The following is a 22,710-nucleotide window of genomic DNA, read 5'->3' as shown; positions in this document are numbered from 1 at the left end:
TTTAGACTGATCTATATCCCAATCTTAGATCTTAAAAGAAACGAAAAATGTCAAACTCGTGTAACTTCAAAATGATTTCCTCAATTATTTCACATTTTAAAGATTAATTTCGAGATCTTCAACTATCCAATTATATTGATAATAAATATATATGTCTTGGAAAGATGACACACACAAAACAGGGATGAAACTTTGAGTTTTTTCTGAAAAAAAAACCAGATGCCAAGTGCTTTACCACTACTCTACGGCTCCGCTCAACAACGTTATTGCCTCCTTATAAACAAACACATTTTACAACAATGTATGCCGTATTGCCGTATGAAACTTTATGTCGCATGAATAAAATTCTAACAATAATTCTGAAAAATCTAGGAGGAAAATTGAAATTTGGGCTTCGGGGTGCACGAGATTGATATTTTTAGAATCCATGTGCAAAATTTGGATATCTAAATCATTCCCGTTTTTCCTGTATGCAATTCACAAGTTGACATGTTTTGATGTGAACAAACACAACCCTACTCTTTCTTATTATACAGAAGATAAAAGTAGGTTACCATGATGGAATTTGATATCAATTTTTGAGTAAATGCTGGAATAACCAGGTCAAATGATGAATTTGCTAATTCCATCTTGGGAATGAACTATTGCACTAAAATAAACATTGAAACAAGATAAAGGAAAATGAATGAGAAAATTCGGAAACCACATTTTATTCTCTAACCAAATTATTGATTCCATTCAACATAACCTTCCATCAGCAACAATAATGCTGCTAATTGAATTACTCTCAATCATTCACTGCACTTTAGCTTTGGTTCTAGCAAAACCATGAGCTGGTCTAATATTGATTTCATATTTTCAATGTAATTGCTAAAGGTGCTTTGCCATTGGTAGTACTTCGTTATGCTGGCACTGAAGTGTAGATCGTCGATCGAATTGAATATGTGCTCGAAGAAAAATCTTTCCTCAAATATATTAGCTTTGTTCATCATCAATACTGTAATCCGATTGGCCAATACCCGGTTAAGCGCATCATATACTTTGACATCAGTCTTCAATACTTCCAGGAGTGCGGGAGACAGATGCCTTTTCGATCTCTTTGTTTCAAGGTATGCAGCCAAATAATCACGTTTGAATCCACCGTCTGGATACGAGAGACCATAGAATTCTTTATTTTTTCTCTCCGACCAGTAATCACTGACAAAACTAACTAGTTGTCTATACTCTCTGTTGTCAGCCAAGAATTTGTAATCTTGCATGAAAGCAGTAATATACATTTGAAATTTGTTGTAAGTGATCTTGTCATTCAGAAACGCGGTGATATTGTAACCGGTCGTCAAATAAAGAAAAGTAGGATCATTTGCGATTATTGTGGGTAGAGTTTTTCTATCGATCTCCTGATGAACAACATCCAAAAGGGTTCTCATCATGATAGCACTTGGCAATTCATCCACTTTCCCATTTGTATGAGCATTTACAACCTGTGAAAAATCATACATTGAGAATCCTGTGTATATCAAAGCGAAATGGCACTCACTTACCTCACTAATCAACAGAACTAAACATCTACTGGACCAATAACGTTCAAGTTTGGTAATAGCCTATGTTCAGATAGGCAGCCCTAGATAGAGGCGCACTTAGAACAAATTTGAAAAAAACAACAACCTGCATTTTCTGTTTTTTTTGCGTTATCTCTCAGCCTCATCGAGGACAAAATGAAGAAAATGTTCAAGAGAACAGAAGCTTAGGAAGGGTGTGAAAATGTAGTATCAGAAGTAATTTTAGATAACGCCAAAGATCAGCCCAATTTCGGAAGCTTTTTTGTTTTCCTGTATTTTTTAGCTTTCTCAAAAACTAATTTAAAGAAAAACCGTTGATATTTGATAAACAGTTTACCTGTTATCTGTTTATCCAGGAAACCTGGCTAGACGGATAAGGCAAGCGAAGCTAGTCTGCCGGCTAGTACTATCAAGTATTATTTAATCAAGCGTTCGAATAATAAATGCATGATCTTCCTCGTCAATCTACTATCTTGTAATAGCTTTCAAGTCCATTATGAATGAATTTATCATATATGGTTCAAAAATCATATCCATAAATCAATAATTTTGGTACATGTTAAAGATAAATCAAATTAAGATGAAAAGAGTTAATAGTGAAATAAATTCCACATTTATATAGATTAAAGTAAATAAATGAAGGATTAAACAAGTATTTAACGTCACTATTGTGTAGACCTTGAATACCTTATGCTCTTATGCAGGTAAGATATAGCTTGAAAGAGATCAGAAAGTTCAACTTCGAATGGCATTTCTCAGAGAGCATCTAATTGAAAATTACAATGTTAATGATTGATTTTCTAGGAAAGGCAGAGAATTACATTATAGTGGAGAACTAATCAATGAACTAATAACATTTTCAACTCACTGTTACTGAGCCCACTAGCAATGTGGAAACATATACCCAATAATAATTATCAAACATGTTATGCAGTTCAAGTCTCAGCAAAACAGTTTCAAGTACACGTAGCGAATGTTATCATCGGATAGAATATCAATAGTGAGTGGGAATTTATGGCGTTAGACAATATTGTTTTAATTAATAATGAAGGCACCTGAGTAAATTCCATTTATAAACGTGTGCTTGTAATTGAATGCACCACTCTTCCAGAGAGTTCCGTTTCAGGCTGTTTCGAATAGCTAACGTGAGAATAAATGTTCTATTTGATGCAATTAATATGAAATTTGAATAGATTTCGATAGATAAAATACGCCAACATGAGTATTATTGGTTTGAAAAGACGTAAATGATGAATAAAAAATTATAAATTCAATAAGAGCCTCAAAAATTCAAGTATAAGGATAGAGAAGTATTTCACGAAATGAAAATAAGATTAATTTTAATATCATGACAAAGTTTCTCAAAAAGTCCGAAAAGCAGTCTCATAATGATGTAGAATTATATCAATGAGAGAAATTCAACCCAGGTGCCAACAGTAACTTTTAACCTGAAGTTTTATCTACAGATTTACTAAACAGAACGATGGATTTGAACTCAACTATGTGCTTATGTTGTGAAGAACGACATTATACGAAAGTCTGAGTACCAATCTGAAGCATTTTAGAGGATCTGGTATTCATGTAGAAGTATTGTAGTGCAGGAGAAAGCTGCCCGACTTCATGGCATTAGGCAGGTAATTTACATGGCAAGGCCTGAATTTGTGCGGACTTAGTACAAGGGTAGCTTTTAAAGGACTTTTTCAGGACATGAAACAATATTTCATGATCTTCTGCTCAATAGTTTGCGCTGAAATGAAAAATGAGTTTGACAATGTTTGTGCTGTAGTCTGTGGAGTGATACCCGCAATTATCTTTCCAAACTAGCTGCGTTGAGAAGTGATGGTGATACAACCTGACCACTCAGAAGAACGAGGAGATTTAATTATTGGAGGCTAGCGAACAGTCTGTAGGTAGGAAGCAGTGAATTAACGCTTACATGGCTGAACACACATCGAGATGTTTGCAGGTACCCGTATCCATATTCATCGTTCATTATGCGTCATCGTTGAGCAAGCGGCAGCGGAGGCGGTGGAGGCGGTGGAGGCGGCGGCGATACACCGGAGGCGGCTGTGATCAATCACAGCTGTCGATGCAACAGCAGCCAATAGACGGAGCAAGTCTGTCCGAACCCTGATAAGTGTGATAATCACGAAAAGCCGTTATTGCTTTGTGCCGCCTTTGTTCGGCTTGTCGGTGATCCCCCCCCATCGACGGCCGGCTACATTAAAAATGCTGATGCATCGGACCCAACCGTCAGACTTTGATTAAAACCAACCCTCGTAAATACTGCTCACATGCACACTGCACGCCTTGCAATCTCTGTAGTAAAATATCGCAGCAGTGTAAACTTTTTATAGTTTCCGCTTGCAGTAGGGCGAGTAATATGAAATGACCACCCTGGAAAAAACTAAAATACCCGTAGTCGGATTTGATAGAAAACACTAAATTTGTTTATCCTGGTGACGGATCAGTAACTTTTCATTATATAATTTCTCTATATAGGTTACTGTGTTTTTACAGTAGTGGGCCTTCATTTCCAGTATATAAGTTATAGTAAAGTATTAATGAAATGCTGTGGTGATCCACTACAAACAATAACGTAGTAAGGGGGTCTTCAGAACCCCTTCTTCTAAAATTATTCGAAGAACTGCACCCTCCCATAGATTTTTCATATTTTGCGCTTGTATGGCGGGTTGTCATTGCAATGAGAAAGATACCTGCTACAACAGTGGTGGTTGAGAGGTAGTTAAACGGTTTCACAAACATATTTATTATAAGGAAAGGTTATATTCCCCATAAACACTCAGTAGAGGAAAACTATACTGGATTCATACTCATCATCCAGATTGTTGCTTTAATTCATATCGTATAATAGTTTGTGTTTGAAACCTCAATAGAAGTATGCTTTAAACAAAAGCAGGATCTATCTCTATTTTTAATGCAATTTTTCAAGTGAAATCGTAGTCCAGATCAATATTTATTCAGTTTTGATCATGTTGGTCATCTAATTCTTAGTTGAGTAGGCATTTTATATAAGTCATCTTTCAGTTGGCCTGCTATTATTCAAGCTTATCTACGATTGGAATTGAATTGATTAAATTTGAAAATCGATGCAGTGATATAGTCGACAATAGCAGTGAGCGTTTGAGCATTTACATCTGGATAAAAAATATGCGAGATGTAACGAACTTGAAAGAGGAATGAGATGAATAGAGGAATAGTAAGTAGCCTAATGGACCGATCTGTACGTGAGAAGAGGTAGTTTATATTGGAGAGAATGTGCATGAGAGCCATTTTTTTGAAATCAATACCGCTGAAGTTACCATGAGATTTATGTTTGCCTTTCCATTCAAAGTCGTTCATGTGTGAAAATCGGAAATGTTTATCTGTCAACTTGTGGTGCATAACAGTTTTATGACGATCCATATGGCGATACGCGCTCCAGTTGTTCTATTTACACCTCTGTCGTGCTACATTTACTCCTACCTATATCTCTATGCTCACCGACATGAAAATTAAGGCCAGTGTCAGCCTGGATAAGTTGAGTAGTTTGTATTGCCCTAATATTCTCTTCCTTCTTGACTTGGTAGTAACTACTCTGTAGAAAAATTGAATTGGAGGCCGAATAGAGTCTTCATTCTAACAATAAACTAGTAGTTCTGTGAACAGTAGACCTCGTGCTCAGTAAGTTACATTGACCTATTGTTATGTTTTCTCAAAAATTAATGAATAATTTATCAATTTAAAATGTCTAGAAAAATCCGAAATAAACATAGAGCTTTCTGTCCTATCGTATCGTGACGTGTCGTCCCGGAATGTGAGTGTGAGCGCTGTTAAGGTCTGGCTGCCGTCGATACGCCAATCCAATCAACCCATCAGAGGACATTCTGTGTTGTGTTGGCGAAAAATCGGTGTGTTGAAATTAACAAAATCAACTATCATAATGCTGATTTCCTACAAACTTCATTTCTCACTTTTCATGATTTTAGAAATCAATTTCTTTTCAATAATATTTGTTGCAATTTCAATCATCAGATTAAAAAAGAATAATGTAGAGAAAAAAATGTTTTCTATCAATAACTCCAAACTAGAATCAGTAGACAACTGTCTACTAACGTTGATGAAACGATATATTTTCAAGATGTTCGATGTTTTTGAACGGGTAGTATTAAGGTGCGGACAGATTTACGCGCTGCGAACATGAGCAATTCACTTTTAATCAGCTGATGCATGGTTGTAAACGTGGAGAATACTAAGTATAATTCAAATAGGATTATGAACAATCATACCATAAAATCAATACAAATATGATGAATTAATATTATTCGATTCCTACTTATTTATTTATTATTTATCAAAATTTGGGAACAGAATAGTTTTGGGTTATGCCTGTTGTTCTATCCCGATCATATTCATATGATTTGTAATTGTATCAAAAATAAATAAATAAATAAAAAATACGGGGCCTTGAATAGATGGATAGGTGAGTAGGTGAATGGGTGAAAAGGTTAGCATTAAACTTCATTTTTGAATTTTTTTAGAGACGTCAGCATACATTTTATCAGTCATCATAATCATCAGAATCAGTAAGGTAGGAATAATCAGTAGGAATTCTCCAATTACTGCGTTTTTCCGGACTTGTATCTTGGAATAATAGATCATTTTCAGTTAGAATTGAAGAAATAAATGTATTGCCCATCACACAATAGTAGATAGAGGTCTGACACAGTTTCACGAAGTGAAGAATGCTCGTCTTTGTCCTGGATTCTTCAATAAAAGTGCGAAACAATGTTCTACTGGGAATACTCGAATCCCACTGTTGTCACCTACTTTGGAATCCCAACTATCTCTCTGACAAAGATGCTACGAAATCACAAGTTCCAGACTCGCTTCTTTATAACAATGATGAATGTCAAGAAACAGAAGCTTCGTTGAAGAATATCTATCTTATTTTCACAAAAAACTGAGAACAACTCAGAGAAGAGCAGCTAACGCGGATGAACCTTTCAGCTTATGGAAGATAAATATTTTTCAGAATCAATGCTTCCAAGGAAGCCTTTTGATATCGTAACAAGTAATTGGTGATGTGGATCGTCTGCCCTCCTCCTATCAAATCACAAAAGACCCTCCACGTCAAAGAACATACTTGCTTTCTAGAAATGAAGCTCATCTCTAATTGGATTTTGTTAGGATAAAGGTCTTTTATAACAAACTCTGATACACTTTTATTGTTAGGTGTTTATTGGGTAGTTTTTTATGTGTATGAAGTGGCAAAAAACAAAACCCACAATATTCAATATTTCTTCTTTTTGGCTTGGATGATGTTTGACACTTGGCATCAATTTTGAATAATTTTCTTGTGTTCATTGTTCATTGATTGACGAGAGTTGTGATTTATTTATTCCTCAGCAGTGGTGACAACTCAATAAAATATCCCATGTCTTCCGACTATACATTTTCGAACTATGAGTGAGTAATTGCCACAGCCATCAGCTTGATTGATAAAGTAATAACGCATTTCAAATAGAGACGGATAATGATGATTATGATGATTCGGATCTCTTCAACCTTATAATGAAAAAAGGTGGTTCCTTTCAATGAGTAATCAAACCTAGTGGGTGATGGGAGGCACTGCCCGATAGCGGTCACCTTGTGAAACGAATGATCCATTAATAACCTCATAAATAAAAACCGCTACATACGACGTAATAAAACCGCCACAACTTTCTTATATGCAGCAAGTTGCAGTGCCATCCATTTATCCAGAGTACTAGCTTCAGTAATCCACCGAATGGAACATCTGAGCACGGTCGTTGATCGTTTTAATCACTTGGCTCAACAATAAATGACTCTCGGTAGCCATGCATTCGTGAGTGCTCGTTTGAAATTAACAACTTGACAATCCAATCGGTTCTATTAACTTGTGGTTTGTATTCACTTGAAATGTTACATCCTGTAACATTAGTGGGCAATAGTCGACAATCGATCTTAGCAAATATGTTTCGGGCCAATTACAAACGGACATTCAAATTCATCTATGAGGATGATTTGAGGAATAAGGATAAATTTTCATAATTATATAGTGATTATAAGGATAAATCTGCAAAAATTATTTTAGCAGAGTCTATAGCTACAATTGGGGTTGAATGTGGGCTTCGTAAAATCATACTGTAAACTCAGTTAACAATTTAATTATACCAGTCTGCATGAAATTACTCAGTAGAAATGTAAATGAGGTCTAGATTACTTCTTTAACACCTATTACTTTTAGAATTTCCTTGAAAAATCCGTCCAAAGTAGACTCATTCAAAGGACTAGAACTTGATTCCTGACGTCCAATCATTGGTTTCAAAAGTCCGAATCTAGAAGATTGATCTGGAAGTCGAAAAATCATTTAAAAGACAATGAGTTTATGATTTATGCTGACTAGTTATTTGCCATACATAACTTTTTTCATTCATCACACTTGAAATTCAATTAATGAAATAAATGTTTTTAAATTGGCTTGATGAATGTATGGCTTGATATAACTCCATAAGTAGAGTTTGCTGACTCCAATCATGTATTCGGCTTCTAATCATTCTTCATGACATTGAGTTCACATCACAAAACAATGTGGGAGAGCTGTACGAAGCAAACATTATCTTAGCAGAGTATATAGCTACAATTGGGATTGAATGTGGGCTCTGTAAAATGTACGCAACAGTATTTTTTGTACGAGTGTAAAAGACTTCATCCACATCCAATTCAGACAACTAGAAAGATAAATTAACTTCGTCCGAAATGGATTGCCTGACAAATTGTCAACGACAGCCCTCCTATCTCAACATTTTCTAATATTATATTTGTGGCTTGCGAGTCTTTCCTTCTTGTCTGCTCCGTGATCATTGCATTTTCAAGAGAGTGTGATTCAAACTGATCGTGTTGGAATTCATCATTTGTTTCCATAATCATAGAACTTTAATATCACATTGTGTAGGTATACTCAATAATATACGACAATTCATAGGCCTACTCATTTACTAGATGGACATAGTTCGTAAGTCTACTGTTTCATGCTCATCACGAAATTATGATTTTGAATATATCAACTACTTTATTTGAATTGAATACGAATATTCAATTGAACATTACTAAAGGATTCAACCTTTCTTCAGATTTTAGATCGAAGACAAACGCTCTGATCACACTTTCGACAGGTCTATGATAATTTCAATCATTTTCACTCGTTCTTTATTCCTTCGAGTTAACAGCTCAAAAAATGTTATTAAGCTGCACGAAGTGAAAACTTTACTTGATTTGAATATAATTATTCGATTCAACATTTCTAAAGGATTCAATCCTTTCTTCAGATTTTAAAACATAGACAAACATATGACCATACTTTTAACAGGTCTATATGAATTTCAAAAATGTTCACTCGAAGCTATCAACATCAACTAACAACTCTTAAGACACAGATAAAGAATGAGCAGAAAGAGCCTATGGATATCTATTCAATAGAATCTACAATGAGTAGTGGGAATACTTGTGAATTCCAGAAGTGAACATTTTTCAAATTTCAATTCTCAAAATTAGTTAATACAATAGAAATATGGAAATATTTCATTCGGGACTAAAAATATAAGCTAACTAGCCGTCAGGCTCGCTTCGCTCGCCATATCCGTCTAGCCAGGGGTCTCCGCCCCCTGGACCCCCGACTGGATCGACCAAGAATGAAATCAGCAGGCTCACTTCGCTCGCCTGCATTTTTCATTTCAGCATTTTTATCATATGTTAGTCGGGGGCCAGACTAAACGTCTGGCTAAACGGATATGGCGAGCGAAGCGAGCCTGACGTCTAGTAATAATATTCCCAGGATTGAAGTAGCAGTGCCCAATCAATTTTTCCGCGATAAATGCATTTAAATCTTCAACTTGGTGCCAACCTAACAAAATCAACTCAACTTAATGCCAACCTGACAAAATTATTAATTTAGTTGCCAGTTAACAACTGTTTCGAAGAGGTACTCTATCTAGATTATAGTTCTATAGTAACATATGATATGGAAATTTCAATTATAATTAAGAGGTTGGGAGAAGAAGAATATACATGCTAAAAGACGAACTTTAAACCCTTAAAAACCACCCTTAGAGTTAAAATATTGCCAAAAGATTTCTTAGTGCGCATCTAAAGGGCCAACTGAACATACCTACCAAATTTGAACGTTTTTGGTCTGGTAGATTTTTAGTACTGCGAGTGAGTGAGTGAGTGAGTGAGGGTGATATTTATTTTTGATGAAATTGCTTTCTAGCAGATCATGCGGCAGAGCTAGGGGCTATAGGGCTGTTGGATCGGAATAGATTCCCGGATCCTGATGGTGGGCCTGGGCCCAACCGGCCACTTTTCTGTTTCATCACTTCAGCTATCTCAAGTATCTATCTCTTATACCGCTCTGCATTTTTCCTTTTTCATTCTTGGTCTATGCAGGCGGATTTCCCCACCCCGTCTTTCTTTTTTCGCCAGCAGCTGGAATTTTTCAGATTCCACTCATCACATTTTATATTCATTGAGAATGCAACCTCTCCTCACTCCTTACATTCGTTACATTTTAGTACACCATACTCTCCTTTCCTTCTCATTCTCTGGCCATTTATCTTTCTTTGTCAAGAGAGACAGCATCAGCTTAATTCTTGGACTTTCAAGAGAGATCTGAGAATGCAATTTTTCATCGTACCGTTATCCCTTCAATGAGTTCTTTTTTCTTGACTAGCTTATTAAATAGTTTCGATGACCTAACTCTTTCTCCTGTGATCCAATTTGCATGAAATGAATCTCATTCAAAAGAATCTGAATGTCTGTTCCAATTGCAGACTTTCAATAATTTTTCAATTTAGATTTCATATTACTGTTGTGAAATTTTTCTTTCCTCCTCCTTATTCTTCTTATTGAAGGAGGAGAGAAATTCTCCCTCCTTTTTCTATAAATTGAATTGATAATAAAATACTTGAGGGCAAGCTCGATAAACTTTAATTCATCAAATTCAATTCACTCTACGAAAGTAGAGAATATACTATACAGTAGTACAAATAGAGACGATTGTCTCTACGAATACAATTAATTCTGTTGGTGACAATAATTGCCTATTCTTGGACTGTTCAATGCTTCAGTCATTTTGAATCACATTGATCGAGCGATGCTTACTCCTGCTCGTTCGTCAGTATCTGCTGATACAGTCCATGTGATTATCGTTGGCGGTGAACACTATTCAAAGCGGAATAATGGCCTCTCGTGTCGAACAAGTCAGACTATCTCTCCACTCACCAGCGATATTCAGATGCACTCGGGACTCGAGCTATGAACCGCGCTTTGCTAACCATTGATAGCTCTGCTATCATTCCTAGAACAGCTTTCCTGATTGGATTATCGCAATAATAGGGATGTTGAGAGTCCTCTACTCCCGGATTGAAGTGGGCCGTAGAAACTATGCTCCCCCCTTACCACCCTTCAACCTGCCAGTGAATGATACCCACGATTAATAAATTATATTAAATTGCTCAATTATTATAGAAGTCATTATTACCTTTTTTATACTCTTTTCATAAACACAACACAGTTTAGAGAACTCATGCAATTTTCAAATGTCAAGAGAACAAGCTCGAAACTAGTTGTGTTCATGTAAAAAAAGAATAAGAAGAGTACTATTAATTTCCATTTTCATGATTAAATAACTTGAGTTGCCTTCTTTAAATGCTATATAATAAATAATTGATTCACTATTTAGTTTTCCACTTGATTAGTAGTTATGAAATACACCTTTTAAAAATGATTTTTCATGATTTATGGTATTGATAATATTAATTAAAGAAGTGCCTACAAAATAGAACTCAGCACCCAGCACAATTTTCTTGGGTAGCCATTGATTTGTAGGAGCTCTGGAGTTATAGTGTATATCTATCAAATCTGTGTAGATAATATAGATTATTCTTGAAAGTCTCCGGTATTTAGCAAATAACTTAATTTGCCACAAAACTTACTGATCAATTGTCGGTAATCTACTTGCACTTTGTGTTTCCCAATTGTCAATGTTATGCAAAGACAAATATGGATTCCAATAGTGGCTCCTGTATCACCTGAAAAGACAAAGTTTTTGTTAAAGTATCTTCTGAATAAATTGATGGATTTGAAACTACTGTAAGTGCTGATCGCACAAAATCGTGATCAATTCCACGAGAACCATTCGGAAAAGCCGTCTCTGATTGGCTCTCGTGGAATTAACCATGATAAAAATTTAACCGGCTTTTGTGCAACAGGGCCTTGATCTATTATTGTTCCATCCCAGACAAACTATTTGATATTTGAATTGATTTCATGTACGTACTTTCTAAAACTTGATTTAAGTTCCAATCTCTTATAATTTATTGACCATTTCAAACAATCATTCCATCTATTATGTAGAAAGATATCTTAGTGACAGAGGCTAATAATGCTATCTCGGACTGTACGGTTGAGAGGAGTCTTTTATGGAGCAGTGGCGTAACCTCGTCCTTTCTGCTAGGATGAGCAAGCGAACATCATTGAACAATGGCATCTGTCGGCAAATCTCAGAACTGTATTCGGCGCCACGTCACCCAATGAATAATGATGTTATAAGCAGAGGGCTTCTGCGGCTAGCAGCGTTATACCTCCTGTCCAAATCCAGATAAAAAACCGACTGGAACAGATTTTCAGTCATTGTTCGTGAAAAACCACACTAGCCACATCGAATAAGCTCATGAATCATAAACAAGCTCAGTCATTATAATATTGGGAGCGTAAAAATGTGAACGATGTTTACATTTATTCGAATAAACCGTTCTGTTGAGCAAAATGCGGCTTTAGAGGAATACTACAGACTCCGACATGTCTCTATCAAAACCACAAAAGAACTTGTTTTAGTGATGAATAGCTTCAAAATAGAAAATTCAGGAATATTCATCAGTGAGTGTGGTGTTAAATTCTGAATTCATATAAGCATGTCTTCATGCTTCTGTATTCGTCGTGGTGAATTTCTATATTCATGTTTTCTCCCTTCTCTGATCATATTAACAGAAAATTGTGTCCTTTTTCTTCCTTCTTAATTCATCACTTCTTTGAAAAGTGTAATATTCATAAGCACTTCATCTCAATATTATTCGCATAATTCGTTAATTCAAGTTAGATAATGTATGTCAATTCAGTTAACACCCCAAAGTCTCATAATTCTCATAATGATCAATTCTATCTTGTATTTAAGATCCAAAAGTATTCGGATTCACGAAAAATAAACTTCGAAACACCCATCTCTCATAGTCGATCGAAAATCCAAGCAAGTCCCTCGCCCAATTCGACGAGGAAAATCGCGGTAAACTTTATTTTGTTGGAAAGTTCTATCGTTGGATTGAACATTGTAAACCAACTCCGAGAACTTTTACCGAGAGAGAGAGAGAGAGAGGTATCCCTGATATTGACAGTTGTGTGTAGGAGACTATGAATGGAGCACTTTACACAGCAAAGCTGTTCAATGAATTAAGTGGGACTTTGCTGGTGGCTGCCGTGAGTGGCTCAATCAGGAGAATGGCCGAACTCAATGTCCAAGTCGGTGATTCAGTGAGAGAAGAAATGGAGGTGACTCACCAGGTCCACTTCTACTCTACTCAATCTCTTGATACTATTATCAGTGATAAGTTTGTGAATGTTCATCACTAAAACTTGGGAGCTGTCACTCCATTTGAGAGTTATAAGATTACAACAACAAACTTCTGATTATGCTCGTCATCAGCTCAAGCACTCAACTAATAACATTTGTGCGACTATTATGTACCTGAGAATGCAATCGATGTGAGATATAATTTTATCAAGTGGATTTGAATTATTTACTGTATATAATTATTGAGTGATGAGACAAGTGGCAATGAGATTAGAATCCTATTTAATTTCGAAATATCCAATTAGCCGGATTGCATTGTCAAATACCTGTAGCATAGGACGCTCCATTTAATTCGGCTTTAAAATGGAATAATTGAGGATTAGGTCAGGTAGATTTGATCAGGTAGGTTGGTAGCTTGCTACAATAGAATATCTCTCCTCTCTTTCATTATTTTAAATCTGATAATCATTTAATTGGAGCTAATTCCATTTTCTCATTCCAAATAGAATTTCTTCTAGAATATGTTAATCAATCAAGCTGGAAACTATAATAAGCTTCATTCAATTTCATCAAGCACCTGATTTGCTTTGATCATTATTGTTTTATGAATTTATCAAGGAAAATCTTATCATTTCGATATTTATTATTATCAGGGATAGTAGTAATTGAGCCTCAAAATCATTACCCTAATCAGATAATAGATTTATCATCTTTTATCGTATATTTCAAATAAATGGCCGAGCTCTGTTTGACCAAATTAAATTCTACTCTAAAATGGCAAATTCAAATCTTCAAGAGAAATTCGAATCTATAATATAACAGAAAGAAAGTAGTTGTTGGATCCATGGAAATAGATTGAACAATGAATTACATCTTTATAACCTAATTCGAATAATTGATTCATCACCTATTCGATTCACCAGACTCATTGATATTATAATCAGTTATAACTAAATTGGAATTTTAATGTAAAATTGAACGGGGAATGTATTGAGAGTAACTGAAAGTATCTCTAATTGAACATTGTAGAATCTATTCGACTGAAAAAATGCCACGGAGAGGAGAAATACATGGAAACTGTGTCTGGTCAATAGAGCACAAGTGCCTTGCCAATAAAGTGTCATAACCACTAACAACACGAGCTACATTGCAGTGCGAAATCACAATAAGCTTCCAGCAGTTCGATATTCAATTCTGGGGTCTTGACGCTGCAAATCAATTTTGGCTTCTCTATTATTCCCATTCTTCAGTCGCATTCGATTACAGGAACAAAGGCTTCATTGCAATTGCCAATGTCCAACTGGAATGAGGGGGGGGGTTTGTGGCAGGACGGCCGGCTGCCTGTTTAGTTGCGAGTGTTGTCAATGTGATAACAGTAACCACATTTTCACATCAAGTGTTTTTGCTTACGCTGTAATAAACGAATACATCACAAATTCGATAATGCTGTAGAACGGGAACACGATTAAAGTTGTCAGTCAGGTGTAATATGAGAATTTAAAGCGTCAAAATTGTATTAATCACACTTTATGTACATTCCATGATTCCATTTGCGAATACTACACAGGGTAGAACAGATAAGGATGAATATTGTTCCTATCGCTATTTCCCCTCTCTATTATCGTTTTGCCTGTTAGCCTTCAACTATCAATTTGATCAACTTTTCACAAATGTTCAGTTAACCAACAGCCCTACATTCAATTTTTTATTCGACCTGTTCAACAAGCACACTCCTATCATTATGGAAGCGTTATTAATTCAAATCAAGAGAGACTATTCCATGCTTTTATCATTTGCTCTCAAGTGTCATGCCATACGTTACATATTTGGTGTGGTGTTCATCGATGACAAAATTGACATTCGATTGCATTATTTGGAATTGATTAGAAAGTTTCGCAAATTAATTCAATTATTCAGTTTGGATGTTTTCGTAACAGTCGATGAACCTCTATAAATTTTTCCCCATTTCTTGCTTTATCGTGTGTTATAATGAAGTTTTATTTATTCATATTCAAACACTAAGGCTTAACTAAAACAAAATAGTTATCTTTTGCTCTTCATCCTGTACAAATCAACCAGGAATCCAAGTGAAACTTATTGCATTGTCTCTTATCAAATTTTCTCTCACCATTATGATATCTGATATGTCTTCTATCCTACTAGGAGATGTAGCAACTGAACTTTAGCCTACTCTATACAGCATTTTTTTGTTTTGATATGAATCCAATATTCAAAACTATTCAAATTTCTATTCTACAGGATTTTTTATGTTCAAATGACAAGATATATTATAAGTTAGTACTTGTCCAAATCACTATATCTGTGCTCTAAAAGTATTAGAAGCTCTTAGGTATCAATGTCGGACATACTATATGCGTGATTGGTAATTTTGAAATTATTGGACTTGAAACGAATGTGCAGGGTAGAATTCGAAAATACCGAAGTGTTTACTTTCCACTTTGATAATTTTCATGAATTTTTCGTTAATATATGGAAATGCAATAAGAATGTATGATCAGGAAATAAAGTTTTCAGCTTTCCGAAGATATAAAAATGACAAAAAGTGGTCATTCAATGTTTGTACTACCAACAATCGATGTGATGATGATAATAATAATAATGCTCCTCCAATGGAATATATTATTCAAAAAATCAATTCCTTTCAAAGGCTTGGAAATGAATTCAGTAAGCTTACAGGCCAAGCAAATTGATAGACTACCCTGCAAGGCTATGTGAAGAAGCAAACAAGTATAATAAAATAGTTCTTCGAATCGAGATTGGTTTTTCTGAACGAACGAGTTTCAAATGAAAGATTTCAAAGGATTTGAGGAAGATCTATGGCTTAACAGTTCCATTGAAGAGATTCCAATTTCGTGTTTCGCAACTGCCTACTCATGTTTTATGAAGTCCAGTTATATTGAATTTCACTGTAGTCCTGTAAATAGTCATCAAGTACAATGAGGTGATGAAATGCGAAAAGAAACTTTCATCCTTATTCTATATAAGTGATAGAAATTATGTTTATATTGCATTTTGAGTGTTCCAAGACGCGGTAGGTAGCAGTAGGAATGTACCTGGTTGTGAGACATTTATAACTCGGATTTTATCAGTATCATTAGTAGGGATTTCCTCATTGTCTGTGATAAATGAGATTAGAATCTTGTTGAATCAACTCGGTTGATAAGGAAATAATTCAAAAATCTCTCTTTTATTCAAAACTGATTCTATCGCTTTTGCAAACTGAAACGTCTGGAATTATTGGTAGCCCACTCTACCACCTTGATCAGCTCAATTCAGCTGAAAAGATTTATAGTCGACCAGGAATGCTCACGCACTCACTGATCCGTTGAATGCAACTGATGAAGTGGTTCAATTGCTCCTCATGAATCACCACTTCGTCGACATGCTTTTAGACGCCATTTCAATTCACATAGTAACTGAGCTCTTTGCCAGTTACAGCCACAATTCCCAGTCAGTGAAGCATCAACCTCATTAGGTAAATATTCGGGTTATTGAAAACACTCTTCTCTTCATCAATCAATAACGAGATTCGCCATTCTTTCTTAGTTGATCATTCTTCTTCTGTAATATACCACTAGCTGAAAAATGTTAATGATAATTTTCCTCTATTCTTCAATATTCTATCATTATCCCGGATACATCATCCCATCTACATTTTTATCCCGGACATGAGAATTCATCCTATTCTAATTTAGACAGGGGAAAGTTGGGAGTGAACCATTAGACAACTATCCTGAATCATCACAATACTATCCTGTACGTGTGACACTAGTTTGCAGAAACTGCGACTTGTATTCTGAATAAACCGACCAATGTGTGCCAAGTGGTGGAAAAAGAAAATTGTAAGATAAGCAAACTGCATCACAAAAAGGGAATTGTTGAGATTGAGATAATTTTTTCAATATTGAATGATATTATTTCTTGTCCACTACAAACTGACGTCCACAGACATCTATTCCTTAGAAGAATAATGAAATGCTTATTAAACTTTTAGAAGTTCTCAAAATAATATAACAAGTTTCTGGCATGTCTTCAAATCTATTCCAAATGATAGTTCAAAACCATTCAGAATGGGTTCCAAGTGATCAGAAAGCATGCTACAGTTAGTGGATAAATATTCTATTTTGTTATTCTGAATAGAAGCTGCAAGTCATCTTCCATATTGTATGCCATTAAACAGCAGGGTGTGTGAGAATGGCCCATTTTTCATATAAAAAGATAATTTGATTGCTGGTTTCATTAGGGATCTTACATGTTATTCATATTCTCCAAATACCACTTTTATTTAAGTCAGATCAAAATTTTTGTGGGACGCCATCTGCATCCTCAATAAATTTTGAATATAAGTACTTTTTCTAATGGAGAAGTGGCCATGATTCTGGTGAAATAAAGGATCATTGAGTAATGAAAATGATTTGAATATGAAATTTTAAAGCAATCGTTGAATGCTGAAAGCTGCACATCAATATCTCAAACCGTTTTGAAGATACTCACATTCGAAAATACTTATATTTCATGCAAAAACAAATTCAAGTTGAAGTATGGATCAAAGTGCTGATAATAACTTGCTGATACTCACGCTAGTGAGACTTTAATTATGTATCGCGGATACTCCTGTCACTCGGACCTTCCAACTAAACTTCAACTTGAGTCGCTTATCATTATTGTTGCCTTAAATTTATCAGAACTGGTGTAATACATTCCTAGTGGTCGAGTGGATGAAAAACTATTTCCAACAGCAAAAAAGTTTTTTCAAATTCTTCTATTCCTATTATTCTATAAAAAATCTCAATCTATCTCAATTTGCTACTCTTGAAAACTTCACATACCCCTAAATCGATTTTATCACAACTTGGATAACCTTTTCACAACGCAATATATCTTCTCCAGCTCTTTTCTTCCACAGTGCTCCCTCATTTCCCTCCCCAGAGCCAGAAATAAATAATACAGCAAACACATGCACAACAGTTTCTGCATGTGACAGAATATCAATCTGGCAACTCGCTCCTATTTTCATTGATTACACTTATGGTTTGGTCCTATTCAAACTCTCCCATTGACTCGCCGTTATTTCACGAATGCAGGATCGTTGATACCCTTCATGTCCATACTCTACAACAAGAGTATTGTTCTTGTAGCAAATCCCATCTATTAAATCGTATTGCTATTAAATATTTCAAATGATACATTATAGTGTGAGCTTGTTGATTGTAGCCTACTAGGAAGCACTAACATTTCCTCGATGGTCAAATATAGTAGCGCACATTTGTATTCTGATGGCACTGCCTCTATTTGTTGTTGGGATCTCTTTGCATAGGGGTTTGTCATATACTCGACGAAGCACCATAGCAAACTTCAAGTCGCATTATTATCGCTGTCGGAGATATCCTGGTCGTGACCAGAATCCAAGCGTTTCAATTTCTTGCTCCAACGCCACGCGCGTCTTCAATATATCTTTCACTGGAAAGTTCTTCAGTTCCGAAGAGCGATCCTATAAAATGGCACTTGACTAAGATTAAGGAGTCTATGATGTGTCCACTGCATCTCAACAATAGAGTTATAGCTGAATTTCAGAGGCGGTTAGTGAACATAGTTGAAAATATCTCTCCAGACCACAGTAGGTGAACCTCAACAAATTAAACTGACCGGTGTTTGCTCACATGAATGATTTCAGTAGTATGGAATAGAAACTCTTTGCAATATAATACTTTCACTCTTTGTTAAGTGTTGAACCTATCATGAATCATTCGATTGATTAGAAATACCAAAACACCAAACTATTGAACTAAACTATTTAAACCAATTGGATGCGCTGTGTTGATGATGTGCATCTTTATAGGTCTGAAATTGAATTGAATCATTCGTTGAATATCCTCAATCTGCATAAAATAAGCTCGTCTATGTGTCATTGAAAAATGAGAGTAGGATATTCCAAGAGATTCATCTATTACTTCATGGAGTGTGAGGAAAAGTTAGGTTTAAGGGTAAGCTATTAACTTGAATGTGAATGTAGTTGTGGATGATAGGTATGCGAGGTTCATATATTTAAATAAGTTTTTATTCGAAGCTACCTGCTTGACAAACTCAAAATAGTAACTCATCCATCTCTTATTGTTCAATTCACTTTTTCGATTGTATATCAAGATACCATAGATCATATTCACCGATTGGATAATTAATAATTATTATCTGGAATCTCGGAAATCAATTATGACCCATTATCTTTCTGCTTCCTGATTCGACATAGGCTAGGATATTCTACTATTTCTGAACAATCCTAGTTTGAGCTTCTATCATGTCAGTTGAATGCTGAGAAGAGTTTGGCCTAGTTTGAGGCCAGATTGACAATAGACCAAGACTTACAAGATTTGTAGTATAAGAGGAGTAGAACTCCTCAAAATAATCGTTGAGAATGAAGATATTTTGGTTGTATGAAACATAAAAGTTAATAACAATGGAATTATATTACGCAATACTGAGTTATTCTGAGAATATAAGAGAAAAGGATATTCAGAGTTTTCAATAATATTTCAGATTGCCAGTGGCCGATGGCTATTAACACTAGATATTGCTACCACGAAGCAATGGCTGTTTCACAACTCTGCGTCAAATTGATCGCCCGCACTTCACAGTTGATTGATAATGCGAGCGATCGGTAATCAAATTCCAATTTGATACTTGTCAGAGCTAGTAGCCTTCAAAATTGGAACAATCGAGACGTATGATTTTTATAGGGGAGTATGGATTTAATTTCGGGGTACCAGCTTTGTCGTTTTGTTTGACCCGCTTCGTTCTTGCCCATTGCAAACATGGATATGCGAATACTCGTTTGAAGAGCTACAGGAATTATAATAAAAAATGGTATTGATCCTTATGGATTCAACAAATTAATTCGGATTATTGAATCGGAACTAAAACATTCTGAAATATTCAATGATATAATTGGTCAATTATAAATGAATGAATGCCGAGTGACCTGACTCGCTCAGATATAATATTATAATTCTTCCAGACAACTTACTTTGAAACAAACAGTTCGATCATGTGACAGGTATTCGAATTTGATATTTTGAATGAAAACTGATTTCATTAGTGAAATCATTAGAATGATTCCATTATAATGAATCATGCTGATGAATGATTAGTGAAATGATTCTCATTTCATTTCTGAATAAGAAGCGATTTCCTAGTTTGATCAAGTTTGGTTGCAGCGCAACTGAAAACCACAATAATTTTGCTCGATGACAAACACTAAAAATAATGATATTAAGCTTATAAAAGGTATATTTGATAGGAAAGAGCATTACTTCAAATTGACTCTAGTTTTATACGATGAAGTTGCTTTTAGCGGAAACAGGAAATTCGTTGTTGCATCCACAACTACACTTTCTTATTTCGTAAATGAATGACAATTCTACAATTAGACTTGTGCTCATTATAATGTTGATGCTTATCAATTTGTTTTTATAAAAATGATTAATAGGGTTTCTCGAGCTTCTCCAAAAAATGTCAACCACTTTCTAGAAATGCTGAATTCCTTTATCGATTAAATAATTAGGATGAAGATCAAAGCTTAATACAAAATCTTAATGAACTGAATCACCGATTCCTTGATAATACAATACGTTAAAATTTCGGTTATTGTTTTATGGCTCTCTTATCAACTCATGGAAATTGAAAACTGTAAGATTAGTCTATACAGTTTATATCAGTTCTTGTTATGCTTTACATAATACATAACCCCCCAAATTTATAAACTGAAGTCATTTTGTGGGAGTATTGTACTCCATCTTATTGTTGACATGTTTGTGATTGAATAAACTGATATATTAGAAGTTAAACATCAACAATAACTTTCTGGAATGGAAACATTGGATTCACCACTCATACCATCTAGAAATTCAGCTACACTTCAAACCATAACAGCATCACCAACCCACCCTCTTCTCATCCAATTCAAACATTTGTCTTTATCATTCAAGATTTTGTTCATTTGAAAAGCAATCAGGGAGAATCGGTGAGCCAGGAATCCCCGGGGAGAGACAAGGACTTACATAATAATTATCACCAACCCACGAATTTACGAGCTCTCATATCAAGGTATTTCGGATTGTTGTTTCTAGTTTCCGCTTTATATGCCAAGAATGTATTCGGGGAAGAAATGGAGGCAGCATGTGTGATCATAGTAGGCAGGCAGCCACAAGTAGCAGTGAAGATGATTCATACAATATAATATGCTCCATATTCCTTGTAACCGAGGTATGACAAGCACAATACGAATGGAAGTTCATTAATTCAGTTGAAATGTAGCAAAACCACTATCTCACACATGATCACATGAATCAAACAGATATGGGCGTAGCGTGTAGAACAACTTGCTATTTTGTTGCACACTTGAACTCAGCCTAGAATTATTCAAATCATTAATAGAGCCTCGAAAGCCTACTATTCAACTTCAGAAATTGAAATAATATGTGGATTAACAAATTAATATTATTATTACTATGCTGGTTGACCCCATTCAGCGTAAATGTATAAGTAGGCTTTTGGCTTTTATGAAATTGGTAGCTGTCATATTCTGTCGTTAGGTGGCGCTGGGCTAATTTAAGTTTATTTTGTATTTTCGACTCAATCTAAAAAGCGAAATATAAAAGCGAAATGGCACTCACTCACTGACTGACTGACTCATTCACTCACTCACTCGCAGAACTAAAAATCTACCGGACCAAAAACGTTCAAATTTGGTAGGTATGTTCAGTTGGCCCTTTAGAGGCGCACTAAGAAAACTTTTGGCGATATTTTAACTCTAAGGATGGTTTTTAAGGGTTTAAAGTTCGTCTTTTAGCATGTATATTCTTCTTATTCCTATATATTAAAATTATAATTGAAATGTCCATACCATATGTTAATATAGAACTTGTCACGTTATTCTTTATATTTAAATAACGATTAGCCTCCTGCTTGGCATCAGTCGGTAAAGCATGAGATTTGATATAATTAGGTCGTGGTTTTCTAATAGTATTCAGTCTTAAAAAATCTTGATAGGCCTAGATATGGGCTTCTCCAATAACTCTTGTAATTCAATAAATAATAAATATATATATAAATGATACTTATACTATAGAGTTGAGGAATAAAAAATAAATTGCACACCATGAAAGTTTCATACATATATTACATAAATAATGCAAAGATCAGTCGAGGCAAAAAATATATATAGAGCGATAAAAAATATAATATAAAAATAGAACAATAATTGAAATCAATAAAAATATCACAGGCTAACTTTATATTCTAGATTTATGGCACGAATCATTACCATGTGCCTTTATCTTAAAATCATATGCATTCTGTTGCATGTAGTTGCGATATGCGCTTGCTAATACTTGTCGACTTGGATAATTCAATCAAAAAATGTGTGCTCTAAGATCAGCTTGATAAATTAGCCACTAATAATCCAAATATATATATATATATTAAAAT

General features: G+C 35.0%; 2 protein-coding genes across 5 annotated transcripts in view; both read right to left on the bottom strand.

Moving 5' to 3' along the window:
* The window catches only part of LOC111058001 (neuropeptide-like 1), a 57,157-nt gene that overhangs the window by 15,199 nt on the left and 19,248 nt on the right, over positions 1–22,710 (bottom strand). The window lies entirely within an intron of this gene.
* LOC111058002 lies at positions 701–2,544 on the bottom strand. 3 transcript variants are annotated; one of them, XM_022345495.2, is made up of 2 exons: positions 2,428–2,544; positions 701–1,481 (listed from the first exon to the last, which is right to left on the bottom strand). In XM_022345495.2, exons 1-2 carry the CDS (start codon positions 2,482–2,484, stop codon positions 792–794), a joined length of 747 nt encoding a protein of 248 aa, XP_022201187.1. In that variant the 5' UTR covers positions 2,485–2,544; the 3' UTR covers positions 701–791. The 3 variants fall into 3 exon arrangements, with proteins under 3 accessions (XP_022201187.1, XP_022201188.1, XP_039280579.1); XM_022345496.2 differs by lacking the exon at positions 2,428–2,544 and adding an exon at positions 2,247–2,417; XM_039424645.1 differs by lacking the exon at positions 2,428–2,544 and adding an exon at positions 1,897–2,131.

This window comes from Nilaparvata lugens, chromosome 1, assembly GCF_014356525.2.
Source record: "Nilaparvata lugens isolate BPH chromosome 1, ASM1435652v1, whole genome shotgun sequence".
NCBI lineage: Eukaryota > Metazoa > Arthropoda > Insecta > Hemiptera > Delphacidae > Nilaparvata > Nilaparvata lugens.
Note: the sequence above shows the minus strand (reverse complement) of the source record. Positions and strands in the feature narration are given on the sequence as shown.